Genomic DNA, 19,740 nt, shown 5'->3' with positions numbered 1-19,740 from the left:
GAAGTTGGCCAAACAGCATTGGATCGAGCAGACAGGGCTGAGCGATTTCATTTGAAAAGGCTCTGGCAACCTTGAGATTTGTTCATTAACCAGCATCACTGAGCAACAGACCCTGACAAAACAGCGAACTATTTTAATGGTTTAACTTATGAACATCTATCTTTAGGCTTCAAATGCCATTATCTCTATTTCATTTGTTCCTGACTTTTTAAAATGAATGAACGGAAAGCAGGGTCACTGGTCCAAGTGTCAGAACTCCTCAGATAACTCAGAGTTTCTGTGGAAGGGTGTTGGTTCTAGAGCCTAGACCCAGGCAGCGCTGTTACTAACGATCTCACAGCCAGTCCTGGTCTTGTGTCTTCTCTTGGGGGAAAACTTCTGTAATTCTTCTTCCTTAATTACTTAAAATTACTTAAATAGTAATTTTAAGAAGAATTACTTAAAATTACTATTCCTTAAATACTCTAAGGAAAAGTCAATCGGTTACTTTTCCTTAGAGTATTGTAAAATATTTTGCTTTCTGTCAATTTTAAATCACACCATTCTCCCAGTTTTTTTGAGGCTTTTGAGAATCAGATCTCAGTAGACCTTTTTACCTCTTTCTGTTTCCTTTCAGTGTGGTACATGTTTAAATGTTTTACTAGAATTTATAATTTCATTATTATAATGCTTGATAGTATAACACTGAGTAGAAATAATAATGTGTCCAAGACTGTTCTAAAAATATCCTCAGTAATTCATATACTTGGCTGCCTGAAAATGATGCAGTAATGTCAATAAAATTTTAAATTCTCTTTTTTGTTGGGATTAACATTGTGGTTGTGTGAATCACAGAGAAAACCATGCACATTTATTTTAAATAATCATAGAAAACTTTTCTACTTGGCATGGTATATAAAGAGAAAATTTATATGCATTTTTTCTGTATATTGCCTATAGTAGAATAATAGGCAAGAAAGATCCCTAAATTTTAAACAGACATAAATTCACTAGAATGCGTTTTTGTTCTCAGATGCAACATAAAATTTTCCGTATTATTTTCTGTACTATCTTGTTCCGATAAGTGTGTATACTCCAGAGTTAGTGCACTTTTCTTTCTTCTAAATAGTAAGTTTATGAGCGGTTAGGAGTTTATTGTTGATTTTCCCACCCTCAAAGAAAAATCCCAGTAAGAAAACATTTTGAAACGTACATTTAAAAACAATTTTAATCTGTGTTCTGATTCTTAATTTGCAATTAGAGGATGAGAGTTTTAAATCTCCAGAGAAATTAACTTCGGAAATGCGGTGCAGCGCGCGCGCCTGGAGAAGTGAGTGCTATAGCTTTAAGATAAGGTAGTCTGGCGATTCACTGCACGAAACAAGATCGATTCGGAGCAGGCTCCTACTGTTAGCTTTTTTGAAGATGGATTCTCACGCCGAAAATAACACAGTGTATTCTAGATAACAGCAGTTTTTCCCCCTGAAATCCACCAAAACTGAAGAAAAATCCAAGTGACTGTTCTTAGCAGCTGTGTGGCCTGGAGTTCACTGGGGAAGCTGGCTTCCTGCAGTCCCTATTCATCACCTGCTTCAAAGACAGCCTGGCTGGCTATAGTGTGCAGGCCAGGTAGGGTGCCATTGTGCACAGCCTGGGAGGATTAGTATCAAAGCTGCGGCAACCAGGCCCTCGGTCTCGGGCTGCCATTCAGTCTAGCAGGGAGAGGCTAAGACTGGCCAAGGTCACAGTCTCCAGTGTGGAGTGGACTGGGAAAGGATCCTGAGAATAGAATGCTTTTTATGAAATCATGGCGCAAGCCTGCAGCACAGCAGGTGCCCCTCTGGAACACATAACATCTGTTTATGTTGGTATACCGTAGCTGACAACGAGATAATAGAGCTTTGAAATTTATCATTTTATTTTTAGAAAGACAACTGTATATACAATAATCCAGATGCGTATTTAGCTTCGATCTTTTATTTGAAAACCATAAAGAAAACTGACCGATTTAATTGCTGCTTTTTACGTTGTATATATTTCAGCAAAAAGCAAAGCGTACTGACGATTAACCATTTATAACCATTGCTGGTCAGTAATACCCAAATTCTTGGGGAGGAAATACCTAGCATTCGACATAATTTTTTTCAATGTTTCAGGCATTTGTGTCAACAGATTGCAGAAGGATTTACTGAATATGCCCAACTGTCTTGAATATTAGGAGGTTTAGATAAAATCCACCCCCCCCCCCCACAAAATGAGAGTATTTTAAGGGTGAGGTAATAATGACGCAAAAAATAAAATTTTCAACTTGGGCAAATTAGAGAAAAATTAAGCTGGCCATGAGTTGTCATGACGACAAGGATGTTCTGTTGATGAACTGTCCTCATTGTCCAATCAGATAGTAGAGCTGAAGCTGGAGCATGAACAGGAGAAGACGCACCTATTACAGCAGCATAACGCAGAGAAGGATAGCCTAGTCCGAGACCATGAACGGGAAATTGGAGACCTGGAGAAACAGCTTCACACTGCCAATATGGAGCACGAAAATCAAATCCAAGAGTTCAGGAAACGAGATTCACAGGTAATTATCAATAATATTTGATACAACGGGGATCTATTTTTAAAAAGTCATCAGCGTTTCATGTTTTCTTATTATTCTTGTTGATGCACGCTGTTTGATCATTTGCAAAACTGACAAATAAATGTGATTTTTTTGTTTTCTCCCCACCCCCTCTTTTGGGGGATGAATAAAGCTTTAACTACAGAAACCACAGGTAGCCAGATTAAAAATCCCATGGCGCGCTATAACTTGGCCCCTTTTTTATAATCTTGTCTCAGTTCCTTTCATGATGGATTTTTTTTTAAGGTATCTGCCCCTTACCCCTCCCCTCAGCCTTAGCAAATCCCTAGGAAATATATCAGCCTCACTCCTTGCTTTTTGTTTTAATCTCTGTAGGTAATCAAGCAGCTGTTTTAATATTTGCTTTTCCTTCCTAGTGTTGCTTTTTTTCTTTGGACTCTATATTTGATTAGGTTACTGAGATGATAACTGATAAAGAGAAGGGCTACCCCCCATGAGCACGCCACGCCTCCTGCCTCACCCCTGCAGTCCCTGCTGGAGGCCATTTGCAGAATAACCCCCAGCTGTGGCAGCATTTGACTCTTCAAACTTAGGGATGGAATGTGCACTGTCAGCATGGAAAATTACCTTTATAAATTTCAGATGGAAAAAAATCTTATCGGGTGTGTTTCTTTGTGGTACAATACATTCTTTACGGTATATATAATCAAAGGCCTTTAGTGTATCCTCTTGAGGAGGTTGCTGTGAAATTTTATTAAAGAAAAATTGAAGAGCAATTGATAACAATAAAAAGATAATTTTCTTTTCTAATAAAACCATACCATCTACTAGGTCTAAATACCTCTCTCCCATTGAAATCTAGCCATATTATCCACACCACACATGAGCTTCTTCCTGGTTATCCTTCCTCCCCAAATAACGTAGATTTTAAATAGCGAAATAGACCTTCTGTTTGTTGTAATATGCGTTTAAGCAATTCCATAATTATCTAAACATAAAAGTACTGCTGATTAAATAGATGTTACGTCTTGAGTGGAAGGCGGGAGACGGTAAGGCAAAGCATAGGGCTGTTGGTCATCTTCGTTTGACCTTGCGTTGTGTTTTACCTTTGGATAAAGATGGGGGTACAGGCTTTCTTGTCAGTCACATGCATTTCTAGGAAAATTATTTAAATTTGTTTTATGGGGGTTTGTTAATTAAAGAGGTAGTCATTGTAGTAGCCCTAGTACCAGAATAGTCAGGTGGTTCCTGTGAAATCAACGTGTGTTCTGTTTTTGCCACCAACCTCATTAGAGCCTTTATAAAATAGATTCTGATCTTTTAATTGTTAGTATTACAATTTGTTAAGAATATTTTCACACTTACATTCTCCTTCGAAGATGATGTTAAGCCTTACCATTGTCTTCTTTGAGAAGATATTTGGGTTCTGAATCAGTGCAGGATCTGTTTGCATGGTAGAATTGAATAATCGATACACTTAAATACATTAATTTATACAACTTCTAACTATTTTCGTGGTGTTGTAGAAAGCTGACACAAACAGAGGCCAAATTTAGAGGAAATCTTTGTGACTTTGCATATGTCGTATCTGCCATATATAGGGTGCGGTTCATCCAGTGATAACAAAAGGGAAATTTTAGAATTATTACATATAATTAAGCCACAGGGAGAGTATAATGAAGTTATTAATTGAATTTCTTCTAATTGAAGTATTAATCTGACCTCTTCAAATGCTGTAGCATACGATTGATTATATTTCTGAGATTTTCTGTCTTTCTTGGAACAATTGGAATTGCTGTCCCGGGAATGCTAGTAAGCATTGGAAACTTAGGCTAAATGCATTCTTGATCAAAATGAAAATGATTTTCTGCAGAAGCTATGCTAAATTGTTTTTAGAGAACATAGTTTTAAAAAACTCTTATCAGTAAGTTATATTTTAAAAAATCTTATCGTGTATACCAAAATGCTGAAACTTGTATTTATTTTGGACTGTTTATTGGGGCTATTAATTCACGGTTTCCTCAGGTAAGTCCTAAATTTTCCAAATATATCTTTTCATGACTGTGGTCTAAGTAGTCTAATGCATAATACCTTTTAGGTTCTGAATTCCATTCACAAATTTCAGAAAAAGCAAAGTGACATATCTTTTTTAAAATAGAAGAGCCTTTTTAAAAAATCACTGTTTTGTGGTTTGATGCAGAACAAACACAAGTATCTTAAATACTGGATTGTGTAATGTCTTATTTGCGTTCCAGGGAGACATTTGATATTCAATTCATGCCCGGCTGCTCCCATTTAGCAATGGAGGCCATTTTGTAAAAAGGACTAGTTGGAATATTTAAGCAAAAGAGGACAGTGAAATATCTATTCCGGGGGCTCTGGCTTTGTTCGCTGCTTTTCTTCTGTCAGATTCTTGATTGCAAGCAATATACTAAAAATCTACTTTTGGCTTCTTTCAACTATGTAATATGTTGTATGCTAATAAAACCATTGTTATAAAGTATAGTCACCTACCTTAAGGTGAATCATATCAACTGGGAGCTCCCTTTTGGTGAATATGCTATATAATTATTACAGGTGCGTTGTTATTCAAGTAATTTTTGTTTTATAGAGAAACAATAAGATACAGTAATATAACTAAGGACAGTTAACCATTTCTCTCTTTTTATTTGGTGCATTTAGCTAATTATTCTATGCATACATTATATTTTTGCCATAATTCCTTGATTTTCAACGATGGGAGAGTTTATGTTGTGATACTTACATTTGCTAACATGCACATTAAATTTTCCTACCTTCATATAAGATGTTCAGTCTGCTATGTACCTGAGGTCATAACGTTTAAGGAAAAGCACCCAGATCAGTAGATTTCAAGACATATGGAAATTCGCAACCTCATTATCAGATAGTTCTCATTTGCCAGATCCCTCTTATTGAAGTTATTTTGGAGAATGATTTGCTTGAGTCCATCATGTTTTTTAACATAAAGGACATTTATAGTTTTGTTGTGATCATCTTAGGAAAGCTTCTTCCAACATGGTAGTCCTCGTGTAATTCTTGTTTTGCTTTTGAACTGCAATGTAGTGAAAGAATTTCTGCAGTTTATCCCCTCGAACTTGAAGAAAAACAGAACGTAGATTCCTTGATCCCTTGGTTGCGCTTTTAGGACCCTGAACCACTCAGAGGTTGCTTGATCTTTGATGTTTGCTGCTGAAGTGAATGGTGTGTATGAGCCCTTGTAGAGACTGTCCTAGAGGACCTTTGTGATTCGCCCCAGAGGTGGTGTCCCCATGTTGGGACAGCTCTCTCTGTGAGCTGTTGAGGTTCGGATGCATTGAGTAGTGAGAGAGGAACCACGGCAGCCACTGTGAACCACCATCTGTAGAGTGGAGAGGGTTTTCAGCGACATCTGAAAATACATTTAACTGGGGATTTGTATATAGTGAGGTGGGTCTTGCCTAATGCTGGCATCTCGATGCCTGTCTTGATTCCCTAAACTGAGAATCATGATTCTCATATGAACAGTTTTGCACAATAAAGACAGATCATCTGGATTTTGCCATACTGACTGACAGTAAGAGGCTACATCGATCGCCGATTCTAAAATGTGGGATTTTTAGAGCCCCTCTTCTTTCTCTCTTACACTTAAAAAAAAGTTTTCCAAAAAAGATGTTTATGATAGGACAATTTTAAAAATTATATCTTGATAACATTATCTTCCATGAATTTGGGAATCTGGGCACAAGATAAAATGTCCGTTTATGAACTGGGTGTGTACATGTGTGCAGTGGATTAAGGATGGGTTATTATTCTTCAAAGATTACTCGAAGGGTGAATTTAACGATATGTATGTTCTGAACACTGTTGTTGAACCTATACATGGTCTTTGGGCTTTGGGGTGGCTAGTACTTTTTCTGTTGAAAACGTTTGATTTTAATTTCTTTATATTCCAAGCATTTTCAAAAAGGATTTGAGGCAGCATTTTATGATAAACACATACAGATGCAATATAACTGAAAATGGTAATTAAGCAATAAATGATATTAACCGCATCAGAAAATCCATACTTTTAAAGAAAATGCTCCAGTTAAGTACAAGTTTTAGCTCTGAGCTTGCCTAGAAGCCACAGTGAAGAGTGAAACATGATGAATTGTGTAATTCTAAATATCTAATGTAAGAAATCATACCAGTTCATTTTTTTTCTAACACTCAATTCTGAGAGAAATATACGACATGGGCTTCCTGTAAAAGGCGCTGACCAGTATAATTGATGATTTTCTCTATATGTTAAAACATTTGGGAATAAAATCCAGTGGGAAAACCTAAGATTCTTTAAGTACTTTCACAAAATGTAATTAGCAAGTTTATTTTAATGTGCCAAATTTTCATTTTAATGTATGGGTAATGCCATTATCCTCAACATCAAAACATGCAGTTGCTTTGGGAGATCCAATTTAGTGGCTATTATGAACCAAAAGAAAGCATATTTTAAGTCATAAGCCTACATTTCTGTATTATCACTATATGACTCTTCCAGAAACCCTTAGAAAACATCTCTAGATCGGAAGTGCTTTAAAAGTTAACGCCCTAAACCCTCTTGCACTGTTGGTGGGACTGTAAATTGATACAGCCACCATGGAGAACAGTATGGAGGTTCCTTAAAAAACTAAAAATAGAACTACCATATGACCCAGCACTCCCACTACTGGGCATATACCCTGAGAAAACCATGATTCAAACAGAGACATGTACCACAGTGTTCACTGCAGCACTATTTACAATAGCCAGGACATGGAAGCAACCTAAGTGTCCACTGACAGATGAATGGATAAAGAAGATGTGGCACATATATACAATGGAATATTACTCAGCCATAAAAAGAAACAAAATTGAGTTACTTGTCGTGAGATAGATGGACCTAGAATCTGTCCTACAGAGTGAAGTAAGTCAGAAGGAGAAAAACAAATAACCGTATGCTAACACACATATATGGAATCTAAAAAAAAAAAAGGTTCTGAAGAACGTAGGGGCAGGGCAGGAATAAAGACGCAGACGTAGAGAATGGACTTGAGGACATGGGGAGCGGGAAAGGTAACCTGGGACGAAGTGAGAGTGGCATGGACATATATACACTACCAAATGTAAAATAGACAGCTAGTGGGAAGCAGCCGCATAGCACAGGGAGATCAGCTCGGTGCTTTGTGACCACCTAGAGGGGTGGGATAGGGAGGGTGGGAGGGAGACGCAAGATGGAGGGGATATGGGGATATATGTATATGTATAGCTGATTCACTTTGTTATACAGCAGAAACTAACACAACAATGTAAAGCAGTTATACTCCAATAAAGATGTTTAAAAAAAAAAAAAGATAACCCAAGAACTTTCGGTGTTTGTTTAAAATACAAATAGAGGTTTTCCCCAACTAAGCCATTTTTAAAAGACTGTGGGGGAAATATTCTTTTTCTGACGTGAAAAACATAGGTTATTTAGAATTTTCCAAATAGGACAAAAATCCTTATATTCTGAATAGATGCATTGATGCAAAGATCTCACTTTATTAGTATCCAATGGTGATGTAATAGAATTACATATGAACTAATAACATATTTGCATTAATATATTATTGTATATATTACTGTGTAGAAGAATACTATTTCTTAGATACTTAATTATGAGAAAATAGAGAAAGATGCCCTTTCAAGTAAAGTCTACATTTTTGATAGGTCACCAGCTTTCTTTCTCCATAATAATTCTAAAATTCTGTGATTATTTTCATCTTAAAAGCAGAAAAGTAGCCTATATCTACCTATAATTAAACTATTATAAATAATTCAACTTGGTCCTCATTGTGGAAAAAATTATATTAAGTTTAATAAACAAAAACAGACTGAGACAAGGAAATTGATTTCTCTAAGAATGATGCATTTATCGAAGTATTATACAATGTATCTTTAGTCCTGTGCATATTTTTAAAATGTGGCAGTTACCATGGAAACCACATTCTATGGCATGTGGTCCACTTTTAGATAAAGAATATTCCTTTTCAAGACAAGCCTTCCAAATAATAACATATAAAGTATTCCATTTGCAATAACAACTTCATATCAATCAATAATGATTGCTTTAAAAATCTGTCCTATGTTCTCATTATACTTAATGGATTTTTAAAGAAATATTTAAATTGTTTTGAAGAACATTAAGTTGTTCTTAATGATTAAATGCTGAGGATATTTACAATGGAGGGTATAATGTGATCACTCTGCAGTGGTGAAAACCGGGAGACTGCAAGGGAACACAAGTCTGTGTACACAGCGTGTTCCGACAGATAAGAAGCCTTTAGTCATATCGAGTGTCTGAATATCCAGCAATAATGTTGTCAGATTAAGTCATCACGAGAGATGGCTGCATCCAATTATTTTCATTTGACACGTAAAGAACCTGTGGTTCCAAGGTCGTTATCTTGCCCAAGGTCACAGAACTAGCAAACCGGGGCTTCTTAATTCAGTGCTCTTTATCTCACGGCCTCTTCCAAGAAAGGTTTTAGATTTTTGGAGACACTTGGACATGGCAAAAAAGGAAGAGGGCTGTGTGAATCTCTGCCGGGCATGGGAGAGAGACACTGCTACCTTTGTTCCCATGCTGAGATTCTCATCTCAATTTGCATTTCTTTCATTGAGTTGGTGTACTTGACGGTGCTGCCGGTCGTAACTGAACTGGGCTGCTCCAGTCCAGTTTGAGTCAGCAGTGCCTCTGGAGCAGTCCTGAATTTCTCTGCTCGGCCCCTTCCATCGCATCACCTCATCCAGCCCTTCCAGTCCCCCATAAGGATTAAGTTTCCTATTTGGAAACGGTTTTGACCTTCTTGCCTGGGTCAGAAAATGACTTGTATGTATTTCCACTTTATCAATGAGGAAAGATTCTGAAAGTGCAGAAAGTTGCCCAAGGTGACATAACTAGTAGTGTAGCTGGCGCTTGTGACCACTTCCCCTGCCCATTTGCCTGCTTATGGAGGAGCTCGTTGTCTCTGAATTTCATTTATTCTGCATAAACTCCATTCCATTTTCATTTTGGATTCTTAATACATTGCTAGGTTTAAACACTGATACCCATACCTCAGGCTATATAAATCCAAATCAGGTCTTAGCCAGTAGTTTCAGTCTCTCTCCAAAGTGACAGCCATGGCTATGTCTCTATTCTGAAACCAGCTAAACTCGGAAGAGATATGCATTTCTTAATATTTTATTTGGAATAGAATTCCTTCCCACAAATTTTAGAATTTAAAGTTTCCTATGCTTTTAAATGGGTTCACTTTTGGTTTTCACATTATTACTGAAATAAGAAGATATGTCCAGAGTAAGAATCCAGTAAGCTTTTAGGTCAGTGGGACCTACCAGTCTTTATAAGATATTGCTTAGGAATTTGCTTTTAGTATTGGCGAAATACGGCTTGTTGTGAATGGTTTACTATAGATGAATGTCTGTTATATTCACACACTAATTTGGAACATTACATATGATCCATTCCTTTTAACGGAGTGACTTTTTAAAGCTCAAAGACTTCAATGTTGGCATTTTTTTCCTTAAAGGGATCCTTGTAAGAATCCTATCACACGGCAACAGCTGGTCAAAACCTCCTAGAAATGAGGTCGAGGTGGTTTAGTAAGTTCAAAGCTGGAGACTTTCTTGATAGAAATACAAAGAACAATTAGAAAAACAAATTATGTTGATGCAGTTTGAGCTGAGTTCTAGAGTAATTTTGGTCAAAATGAAAAACTTTCAGAAGAGTTTTCTTTTACATAAAATACTCCAGCAATAAATCACTGTTCCACATGAGGGATGTCATTCCCGTTGACATACGGAAAAACGCCTTCGTTTAGCCCTTTGCCCTTAGCGTTTTGCCCTTCCTTCTCCTCGCCTCTGCCTTAAATGAAATTACTGAGGAAGTTGGCAGAAGTTACCTGGGAGGAAATATGGGACGAATAGCTCTTCTTCCTTGATGTCTTGGAAAAGTCATTTTTGGGTTTCTGACTCAGTTCCCTAAGAGACGTCCCTGGTGTCTTCATTTGTATATTTGAGGTAATTTTTTGGGACCGAGAGGTTGAAGACAGAGTGCAAGAAATGACTGGCAAAATGATGATATCATCAAATGTTCAAAGAGCTGGCAAATTGAAGCTCATTAAACTGTCATTTTGTCTTTGGTTCAGGACTAATTGGAATCACGCCTAGTTGCAGGATACGAAAGATATTTAACACCTGAGCATTTTCCATGAGAAAAGTCACAGAAATTTCTGTTGGGGAGACCTTGAACTCCTGTTTGAGGAGGAGAGCAAGGCATTACGTGAAAATAATTGTCTGTTTTCAAGCTACTTTAATATTTGTGTAGAGAAAACCTTGGAAAATATTGTCGCTAGAAGGAAACTTTTGGATAATAAAAAGTGGCCTCATTGAGACCTAGTTGGTGGATCATTGTGGAACTTGAGATAATATTTTTCCATTGAAACAAATATTAAAATTTAGTGAAAGTTATTTTTCTTCACTTGTTTTAACAATTAATTTAAATTGTTACCTGACCTCTCAAGTACTTTTGGGTATTTGTATACTGAGAGGTTGGGGAAAGATCACAAGAAATCATGAAGAGACAGTGCACAGCTAGACTTGCAGGGTTTGAAAATGTGTGTTATTTTTCCTGTTCACTTGGATTTGTTTTGCTCGGGTATGAAGTCAAAGCCTGAAAGTAGTAGTAAGATTTGAGAATGAGCTAATGGTGTCCTCAGATACCATAAGAAGTTTGCTGAAGTTTGTGGCCTGGACCCTCTTTCCTTGTTAGTGGGGGCAATTGCAACGCAGCAGTGCTCTCGGTGTGTGTGTGTGTGTGTGTGTGCGCGCGCGCGTGCGCTTGCGCACGCATGGGTGTGTTTGTGTCCCAGTGACATTATCGCTCTGTGGTACAGAGGAGCTTTCAGTGAACATGCAGCAATGGTCCAGCCAGGCCTAGCATCTTAAAACGAGGGAATTTTCCAGTAAGGACTTGAAAGTTGTAGGTCTTTAAAAAGGTTAAGATTAAACTGGTGACTCATTCATCTTAAGTCTACTCCTTAAGTCAGTCTTTATTAATGAAACAAACCCCAGATCGCTAGGGTCAAGTGGGACCTTATTTATTTCATTATTTGCAAAGATGTCATTTAACGTACAAAATGCATGTGTTTACCAAATGTTTCCTGAAAAGCTAATTTTTGTAATGTAAATGTTATCCACACTTGTTGGGCAAATTTTACAATAGCTCCAGATAAAATGATGCTGGCATGTGCAACAGGAGAAGTAGAGTGTGAGGGTGGAAAACTTTTGGTTCTTTATTTGTTCAAAAATTGCTTCCAAGGCTGTTGTTAGACAAAAGCCCTGAGCTCAGGAGGTGCCGTGTGTCCCCGGCCCCTGTAAAGCCTGTGTGGCTGGTCCAGGCCTTGAGAGCCGTGCAGGTGTAGGACATGCAGCAAACATCCCAATCTATTGCCATAAAGTCGGTGTTTCTTAAAAAAATTCAATTCAGAAATAGGAATAGCAGAGTAGATCTTCTCAGAAAAATCATAATTATTGTTGACTGTTCCGATTGCTCTTTGAAGTCTCATTGTTCCATATCGATATTGACAAAATGGAACTCTGTGACTTGAACACTTTTATAATTGTGACTCTTTGGATCATGTATAAATCAAATTTATTTCCACATACGTTTTCCTATCTGTCAGAATTAGGCAGAATTATGTATATGGAATTTGCTTCTGACACAGCCTTCCTTCAACTTGATTCATTTACTCAGTAAAGGTATTTTGAGTGCAGTTCTGTGCCAGGCCCTGGGGATGGGGGTATACACCTTCAGGAGGTGGCTTTCACATGAATGTTGCCCCAAGTTGTGTAGGGAATGGTCTCTCTGGCCCTAAGAGGATTCCTTTCAGGGTTACAGAAAAGAACAAGATAGATCAGTCCTCTGCTCTAAAGGAACTTACACTTGAATGGGGGAAAGACAGATGATAACACAAATCACAACTTAACAAGGAGAGCATTGCGTGACAGTCCCTGTTAGGTGCAGAGCTGTGGTACTGTGCCCGGTGACTGTTCGCTGGCCGTCAGCGAGGCCGCTCCAGGGGGAGCTGTCTAAGCTGACGGAAGAGAAGAGGAAGCCTGTGTGTCAGGAGCAGAGCAGGTGCAGGAAGGGCCGGGCCTCTGAGGAGCTGGGTTTGACTCTGCATGCGATTGGAAGACAAGGAGAGGCTTCTGAGCAGGAAGGTGACGTGATCTGACTCACGCTTCTAAAAGGCCACTGAGGCTCTGCGGGCAGTCCTGGGTGTCTGTGTGATGTGTGCATTTGTCGGTAGGACTCGCTGATGGGTAAGCTGTGGGGAGTGAGGCAAAGAGGACTTCTGTAGAGTTAGGGTTTGAGCAGCTATAGTTAGACGATGGTGCCAGCTATGAGGGCAATTAGGAGGGAATGAAAACAAAGTTCTGCCGAGTTAAGTTCTAGCCTCACGTTAAATATCCAGATGGAGGTGCGTCAGACAGGGAGTTGGAGATGCAGGTTGAGACTCCAGAAATACGAATTTGGACATCATTGGCATACAGGTGATAGATAACGTATGGGCCTAGATGCAGTGATCAATTTCTTTCGAATATGAAAACAAAGGTGCTGGTTCATGACCAGTCTCGACCACTTGCTGGCTTTATAAACCTGAGTAACCAATTTCATATCTCTGATCATTGTTTTCCACATCTGTGATATCCAGTCGTTCATTCAGCGGTGTCCTCTACTGAGCTCCCACTACGTGTCAGGCACCGTAGTCAACCTTGGAATATTCAAAACGGAGTGATTCTTGCCCTCCAGCTCATATAGTCTATGGAGAAGCAGGCATTTGTGCATCTGTCATGATAGGAGGGCAGTATGGTTCCTTCCAACAGCTGGGGGCAAGGAATACCTTCCTTTCACATAGACGGAGGGTGCGTCTGCATAGAGCAGAGACACAGTAACACCCCTGGTCAGAAGGACAACCTGCCCTGGCCCACAGGTCCCCATGGGGCACCCTTTTGCTGGTGGTACCACCTGATCCATGTGATGATTTAATCGGGCCCTTTAGGATGCCTAGCTCCCCTTTCTTTGGGGTGGAGGGAGGTCGGTACCCTCCTGGCTGCTTTCTACTCTCTGGAAACTGCCTACATGCCCGCCTTGCCCACCTTGTGTGTAAGGAACTAGTAACAGTACCAGCGTGGAAATGGGCAGTTATATCTCGGGGCCTCCTCTAGCGGACCCAGCCTTTAGGCCTTCTAGAGTTACACACGTGTGTATAGCAAAGTGCAATGAAGTGAGGAAGTGCCTTGATCCCAGGTAAAGAAGAGATGGAGTTATGGAGTGTGGGGAGATAGGGTCTGGGAGGGGATCAGAAAAGGTTGATACCATATGCATTGAGGTTTTTTTAGTGAATAGAAATTTGCTACGCAAATTAGACTAGGAAAAGTATTCTAAACAGGAGTAGCAAGATCAGTACACCATGTTGGGAAGTCAGAACCAGCTCTCCTTGAACGCTGGTCTCCAGTTTGGGGTTTATGCTGTCTATCTGTGTTGCCATTTCTGTGTCTTCCACTTCCTTACCTCAGCGTCCTACCTGCAACACTTGTCACCCCTTCTGGTGATTATGTAGAACAGTGTTCTCCCAAGTAGGGTCCATTAGGATATAGGAAGAAAGAAAAGAACTTCCATTTATGTGTATTTGTATTTCATCTATTTTGTGTAAGTTTTTGTAATGTGCAGAATGTATTAATATGCTAGTGTTACAGATTTACACATATACATGCTAGGTTGCATGCTCCAGTTTTTTATGATAGGCGTGTCCAGTGCAAAGTGGAGAGATCATAACTGTCGACAATCAGAAGTCACTGGAGAATTGAAGCAGAGGATTAAGAGTCGTAAGGCAGTGAGATTGGAGGCTGGGTGGCTCGTTGGGAGTCATCCTAGTGACAGGTGATGAGGGACTTAGCCAAGGCTTTGGCGACAGGAAAGCTGATGTGGCAGAGAGGGAGGGAGAGGAGGCCGGAGCTGTGGTCCATGTGCACGGGGCATCAGGTGTTGATGTCACTTAGGCACCTGGGAATATAAGGCTGGAGTTCAGAGGAGAGCTCTCCTCTGGAAATAAAGGCTTGGGGGTCACCAGGATGGATGGCAGCAGGTACCAACTGTGAGGATGAGCCCCTCTAAGGAGGGGAATGGAATGAGGGTGGGCCACACTCATTGCCTAAGAGAAGATGGAGGACATAGCACTGAACGAGAAGACTGGGAAAATGGCTCAAGGATGAGGGCAAGGGAACCAAGAAAAGGTGGTGATTCGGGAGCCATAATGCCTGACTCCTGGGTTTTTGTGAGTTTGAAATGGGCAAATACTTTCAAATAAGCCTGTAAATGTTAGTTTACGTATTTCAGTTTGTGAACCGTGGCCAAACAACGTAGACAAACGGCCGCACCAAATGAGCAGCAGTCCGTAAGGACCGACTCCACGTGGCCCAGCCCTGCCGCGGGACACGGGCTCTCAGATCAGGGAAGCCAGCGATGGGAAGGTAGACCCAGGTGAAAGCCGCATCGCGGCTCGGAGTGGCGGGTCGTGCTCGACCTGCACCCACGCCAGCCCGGCTCCCGCCCGGCCCCACTTCCGGGCCCGCTGCCGCTCCCGGGAGGCTGGGGTCCACGGAGAGCCGCCGGGTTGGGGACAGAGGAGGGTGTCGCAGACGCCCTGGAAATCAGCCAGAGAGGCGCAGAGGAGCAGGGTGTGTCCTGGCCCGCACAGGAGCTCAGCGTCTGAGCCTCCGAGGTCGAGGCCTGGGAGATGGGAGACCACAGGCTGCCCGCAGCCCTGAGATGCCCCGACGGCGCCCCTGCCGGGCCCGGGACCCAGCCGCGAGGCTGCTGGAAATCGCCACGGGGAGCCTCTCTCGTTTGCCCTCTTCCTTATTTAACGCGCGCGCCTTCACTGCCTCACTCATGCGTGCGTTTCAGTGTTCAAAACGGATAAATATTACACAGCAAGGCGACTTCTGGAGTAGGTAACTCGTGACCGCTTTTACACCTTAAATGAATAGAGGAGAAAGGAACAAGTGATTTCTCTTAAGATGGAACTGTGTCTCCAAGGGTTCCTTCACTTACCTCTTTGTTCATTCCGCATTTACGGAGCACCCTCATGCGCCAGCCACTGCGCTGAGAGAAGGGACACAAAACAAATAAGACACAGCCCTCGCTGGAAGAGCTCCCACTCCGCCAGGCAGTTTAGCAAGTCCGCAGAGCACCGCGAACGAGAGAATCGCCCTTCCCTGCTTACCTGCCCCGTGTTCCCAGTCAGGAGGCTGCGTGTGCCCCAAAGAGCCTGGGAACGCCCCAGAGGAGGGAAGGTCTGAACAGCACTGAGGTGCAGAGGAAAGTAAGCGACCGCATCACGGAATTGTTTCTCGTTAAATGGCTCTCGTCAGAGTGAAATCCGGATTGACATGTATACACTGGTGTGGATAAAATCGATGACTAGTAAGAACCTGCTGTATATATAAAAAAAAAGAAAAAACCTATTTATTAAAAAAATAATAATAAAAAAATAAGGCTTTTTCCAAAAAAAAGTTCTTGTCGCATACACACACAAAATTGTAACTATGTGAGGTGTAGGATGTTAACTAGACTTATTGTGATAATTTCACACCATATGCAAACATCAAATTATTATGTGGCACTCCTGAACTAATACAATGTTGTGTGTCAATTATACCTCAATTTAAAAACCATTATGTACACCTAAAGCTAATACAATGTTATATGTCAATTATATCTTTATTAAAAATTAAATTAAAAAAAGTGAAATCCGTCACACTGAAGAAGCGGGAGTTTTGATGGATGGAAAGAGTGGAAAAGGAGACGGAAGAGGAACACTGTCCTGGTGGGACACCATCGAGGGTGGGAGCTGCGGTCTGGAGACGCGCGCGCGCGCCTGGTGGTGGGGGGCGGGGCAGGGACAGATGCAGGAGCTGCAGACGACGAGGTGGGACCTTCAGCTGCCTCGAAGTCAGGCCCAGGGTTAGTGGCGCCCCGACAGTCACCTAGAGACACGGCAGAGGCCGCGGCCCCTACCTGAGGAGGGTGACCCCTTGGAGCACCTGTCCTCTAGGGCCCGGGGGCTCCCGCCACGTGGGCACGCTGCTTACCGCCCCCTGCCTGCCGGGGCGCCCTCCCCTGCACCCCAGCCCCGACCCTGGTCCCCGCCTGCTGGGCCACCTCCTTGTGGGACTGGCGGAGGTCAGCTCTCCGAAGCGGACAGGCGTGTGCTCAGGGCCTGACCCGTCGTGGCCGCACAGGGTGACAGCGGAGGGCAGCGCCCGGGCTCCGAGCTGTGGAAATAGGAGTAGCCCTGCAGGAGGGGAACGTTTCCAACTAGAAATGGCCTGCTTTTATTTGTTCCTGAGAAGGAGAACCGAGCAGAGTGCGCGTGCTGGACACCTGCACCGGCTTTCTGGGAGGGGGCAGGTGTGAGCTCAGTTCTGACAGAAGGCGGGCAGACCCGGCCGGGCGGCGCTGGAGTGAGGGGTTGGGACTTGCCCCCACGTCGTGTGCCTTCAGAGCTGTGAGCGCTTCCCCCGCACCTCGTCATGGTATCAGTTACAGGCCAGCCCTTGGTGGGAAAGCCTTTTTCTGCTACTGCTCTCTGGTAGCTCGTGGTTGCTGTCCAGGAATACCGTGAGGCCGCTTCGCAGAGCACGTCAGATCGACGAGTCAGACGACCTAGAGCCTCTCGCCACCCAGAGCAGCGCCCAGGGGCTTACACGCGGTATTAGGGCCCTTGCTTTTCGGGTGGCATCAACGTCATACTGCAGTTGGGGCTGCAGTTTTTCCCCCTAAGCACCTCTTTCTCTTCTGCCACCCTATGGCAGCCCATGGTTGTTTAGATGGAGCTCAGGAATGTTTTTAAATATTAATTTGGTTTGACATGACTTGGTGCACAAATTAATTATTCAAGCACATATTGTTCCACGTACATGAAAAGAATGGAACTGTAGTGAGTCGCGTTCTGACTACCACATGTGCATCATAATGTTACCAGCAACAGACTATTAAGAGAACAAAAGCTGGCAACATACAGTAACTCTGGATTTGGCCAGTCCCACAAAATTAGCATAAATATGTGAAGCGATCAGAACACTTTGGGACTTCCTAGGAAAGTGTCCCTATTCTTATCTAGTTCTAAAAGAATGTGGAGTAAACGATTCATTTAACCGAGGATAAAAATATGTCTGCTATGCAGTTATAATCGTGTGTCATTAATCAGAAAATACTGCAGAAACTCTGACAAATTAAAAACACAAGGATGTGTCTGCAAGGGTTTTTTCAGCCATTAAAAAGCTGCTTCACCTCTCAGGCAGGCTTTCATGGCAACTCCTTGCTCAGTGTACTGACATCTTCAAAGACTCTGACATCTGTCGGCCTTTGAACTACCATTAAAAAATATTATCCCATTTCCATTCTTTTATGCCCATTTTTTTAATTATAGCCCTTCTTTCAAGTTGAGAACATGGTTGGTTTAAATGATGCTGTCCTTTCGTTTTCAGCCACCCAGCTGCGGTTTGAATAAATTGATGTAGAATCAAAGGCGGGACTTTAAAGGAAAAAGGTTTGATGGACTTGGACTCCGAACCAGATGAGGTTTTATGATGAAAAGGGTTTAATCCCAGCACAGGCATTGCGTCTATCAGTTGAGCAGAACAAAGCAATTCATATATATAGGTTCACGCGAAATGATCTATTTTTTTTTAACAGCACAGATCTCTTCAGGACTTGCAAATGTGGCATTAGCTAATATTCAGAGAGCTGATTTCCTTTCATCCACCAGAAGCTTATGATTATAGTACAGTTCTCGAATTGGAAATGAGAGCTGCAACACAGATTTAAAGCTGTGCTGTCTGATTTGTATTCAATCTACATGTCACTGCGGGACAGGCTAGTCTGGGCCAAGCTGGTTCAACACAGGGGAGAACAGTTTCATCATCTGAGATTCTTAGTCAAAAATATCACCAGCTAATTAAGACAACAGTCTCATGAGTATTAGCGAGGTGTTTGGTTGATTGGTATCTCTTAAAATTTGACAAGAAGGATTGAAGATGCATCCTCTCTTTTATTTCATATGCTTCTTGCAGTGTTAATGTGCACAGGTGCATTGCAGGGGAATGAAGTGTAGTCAGTTAACTCAGACCACTTTTTTAGAAAAGGAAAACAACGTAACTGTAAAACAATGACTTATTTGGCCTTCAGATATTTCCCCTCATCCAATTATTGATCTGAAAAACAAAAAATCCTTTCTGAAAGTAGACTTCAACATTGCCTTTGCTCAGTAAACTACTGAATGATAAACGTTATTTTGAGCCAGACCATTCAGTAACTAGATAAGTCATTTAGGATAATTGCAAACCTAGAACATAGATCTAAGTCCACTTTAAAGTAAAAAGTGATTAAAAAATTTTTTTTCTATAATAATTCAGGGTAAATTGTACTTTTAATCCATTAGAAATTTACTTAAGATCATGCGCACCTGTTTTACATTAGAAATGTGCTATTTTTTCAGAGTAAAGAAATGGTTCTTCCATTTACTTGGAAGGTTTGGTACCATTTACTTGTACAGATTTGATCATTCTGCACCAATTATTTTTCATTCTCTTCAAATAGAATTTCTATTTTAAACTACAAATTAGTATCCAAACCGTATTTGAAGAAATTCTGAACATGCATAGTTTTAATCTGGCAAAACAGATGTCAGTTAGAGGAGCGGTACTTTAATTCTTCTCCTACTACGATCTGTGGTCTACCTCATAGTCTAGAATGCTTCATTGTCTTTTTTTCCTCCCTTCTCTTTAGAAGAAAACATGGAATAATGCACTTTGATATAGGGTTTACCAGGAAGTACATTTTGCCTAGCCCTAACATATTTTTGTAGATTTATAAGTTTACTGAGTTACTTGGAAGAAGTTGGATTTCTCTCAGTATAATCATCATTGCTTTTCACTCTGGAATCCTATTTTAGCTTCCCCCTTTTTTATTATGCAATGGTGAGCCAATCTTTCACTGCTGTTAACCATGTAGTTAAGTTTTCATCCCTATATACATCCCTTTTGCTCTATCCTAC

General features: G+C 41.1%; 1 protein-coding gene across 27 annotated transcripts in view; it reads left to right on the top strand.

Annotated features, from left to right (window-relative positions):
* The window catches only part of CEP112 (centrosomal protein 112), a 418,997-nt gene that overhangs the window by 204,133 nt on the left and 195,124 nt on the right, over positions 1-19,740 (top strand). For 26 of the 27 annotated variants that reach the window (XM_079905668.1, XM_079905662.1, XM_079905687.1 and 23 more), the window contains one exon: positions 2,378-2,560. The exons of the other annotated variant lie outside the window; for it this stretch is intronic. In XM_079905668.1, the coding sequence (XP_079761794.1) occupies positions 2,378-2,560 (183 nt within the window). The remainder of the gene's footprint in view (positions 1-2,377; positions 2,561-19,740) is intronic. 27 annotated transcript variants of the gene reach the window in all.

The sequence above is a fragment of the Stenella coeruleoalba genome, assembly GCF_951394435.1.
Source record: "Stenella coeruleoalba genome assembly, chromosome: 19".
NCBI classification, from domain to species: domain Eukaryota; kingdom Metazoa; phylum Chordata; class Mammalia; order Artiodactyla; family Delphinidae; genus Stenella; species Stenella coeruleoalba.
Note: the sequence above shows the minus strand (reverse complement) of the source record. Positions and strands in the feature narration are given on the sequence as shown.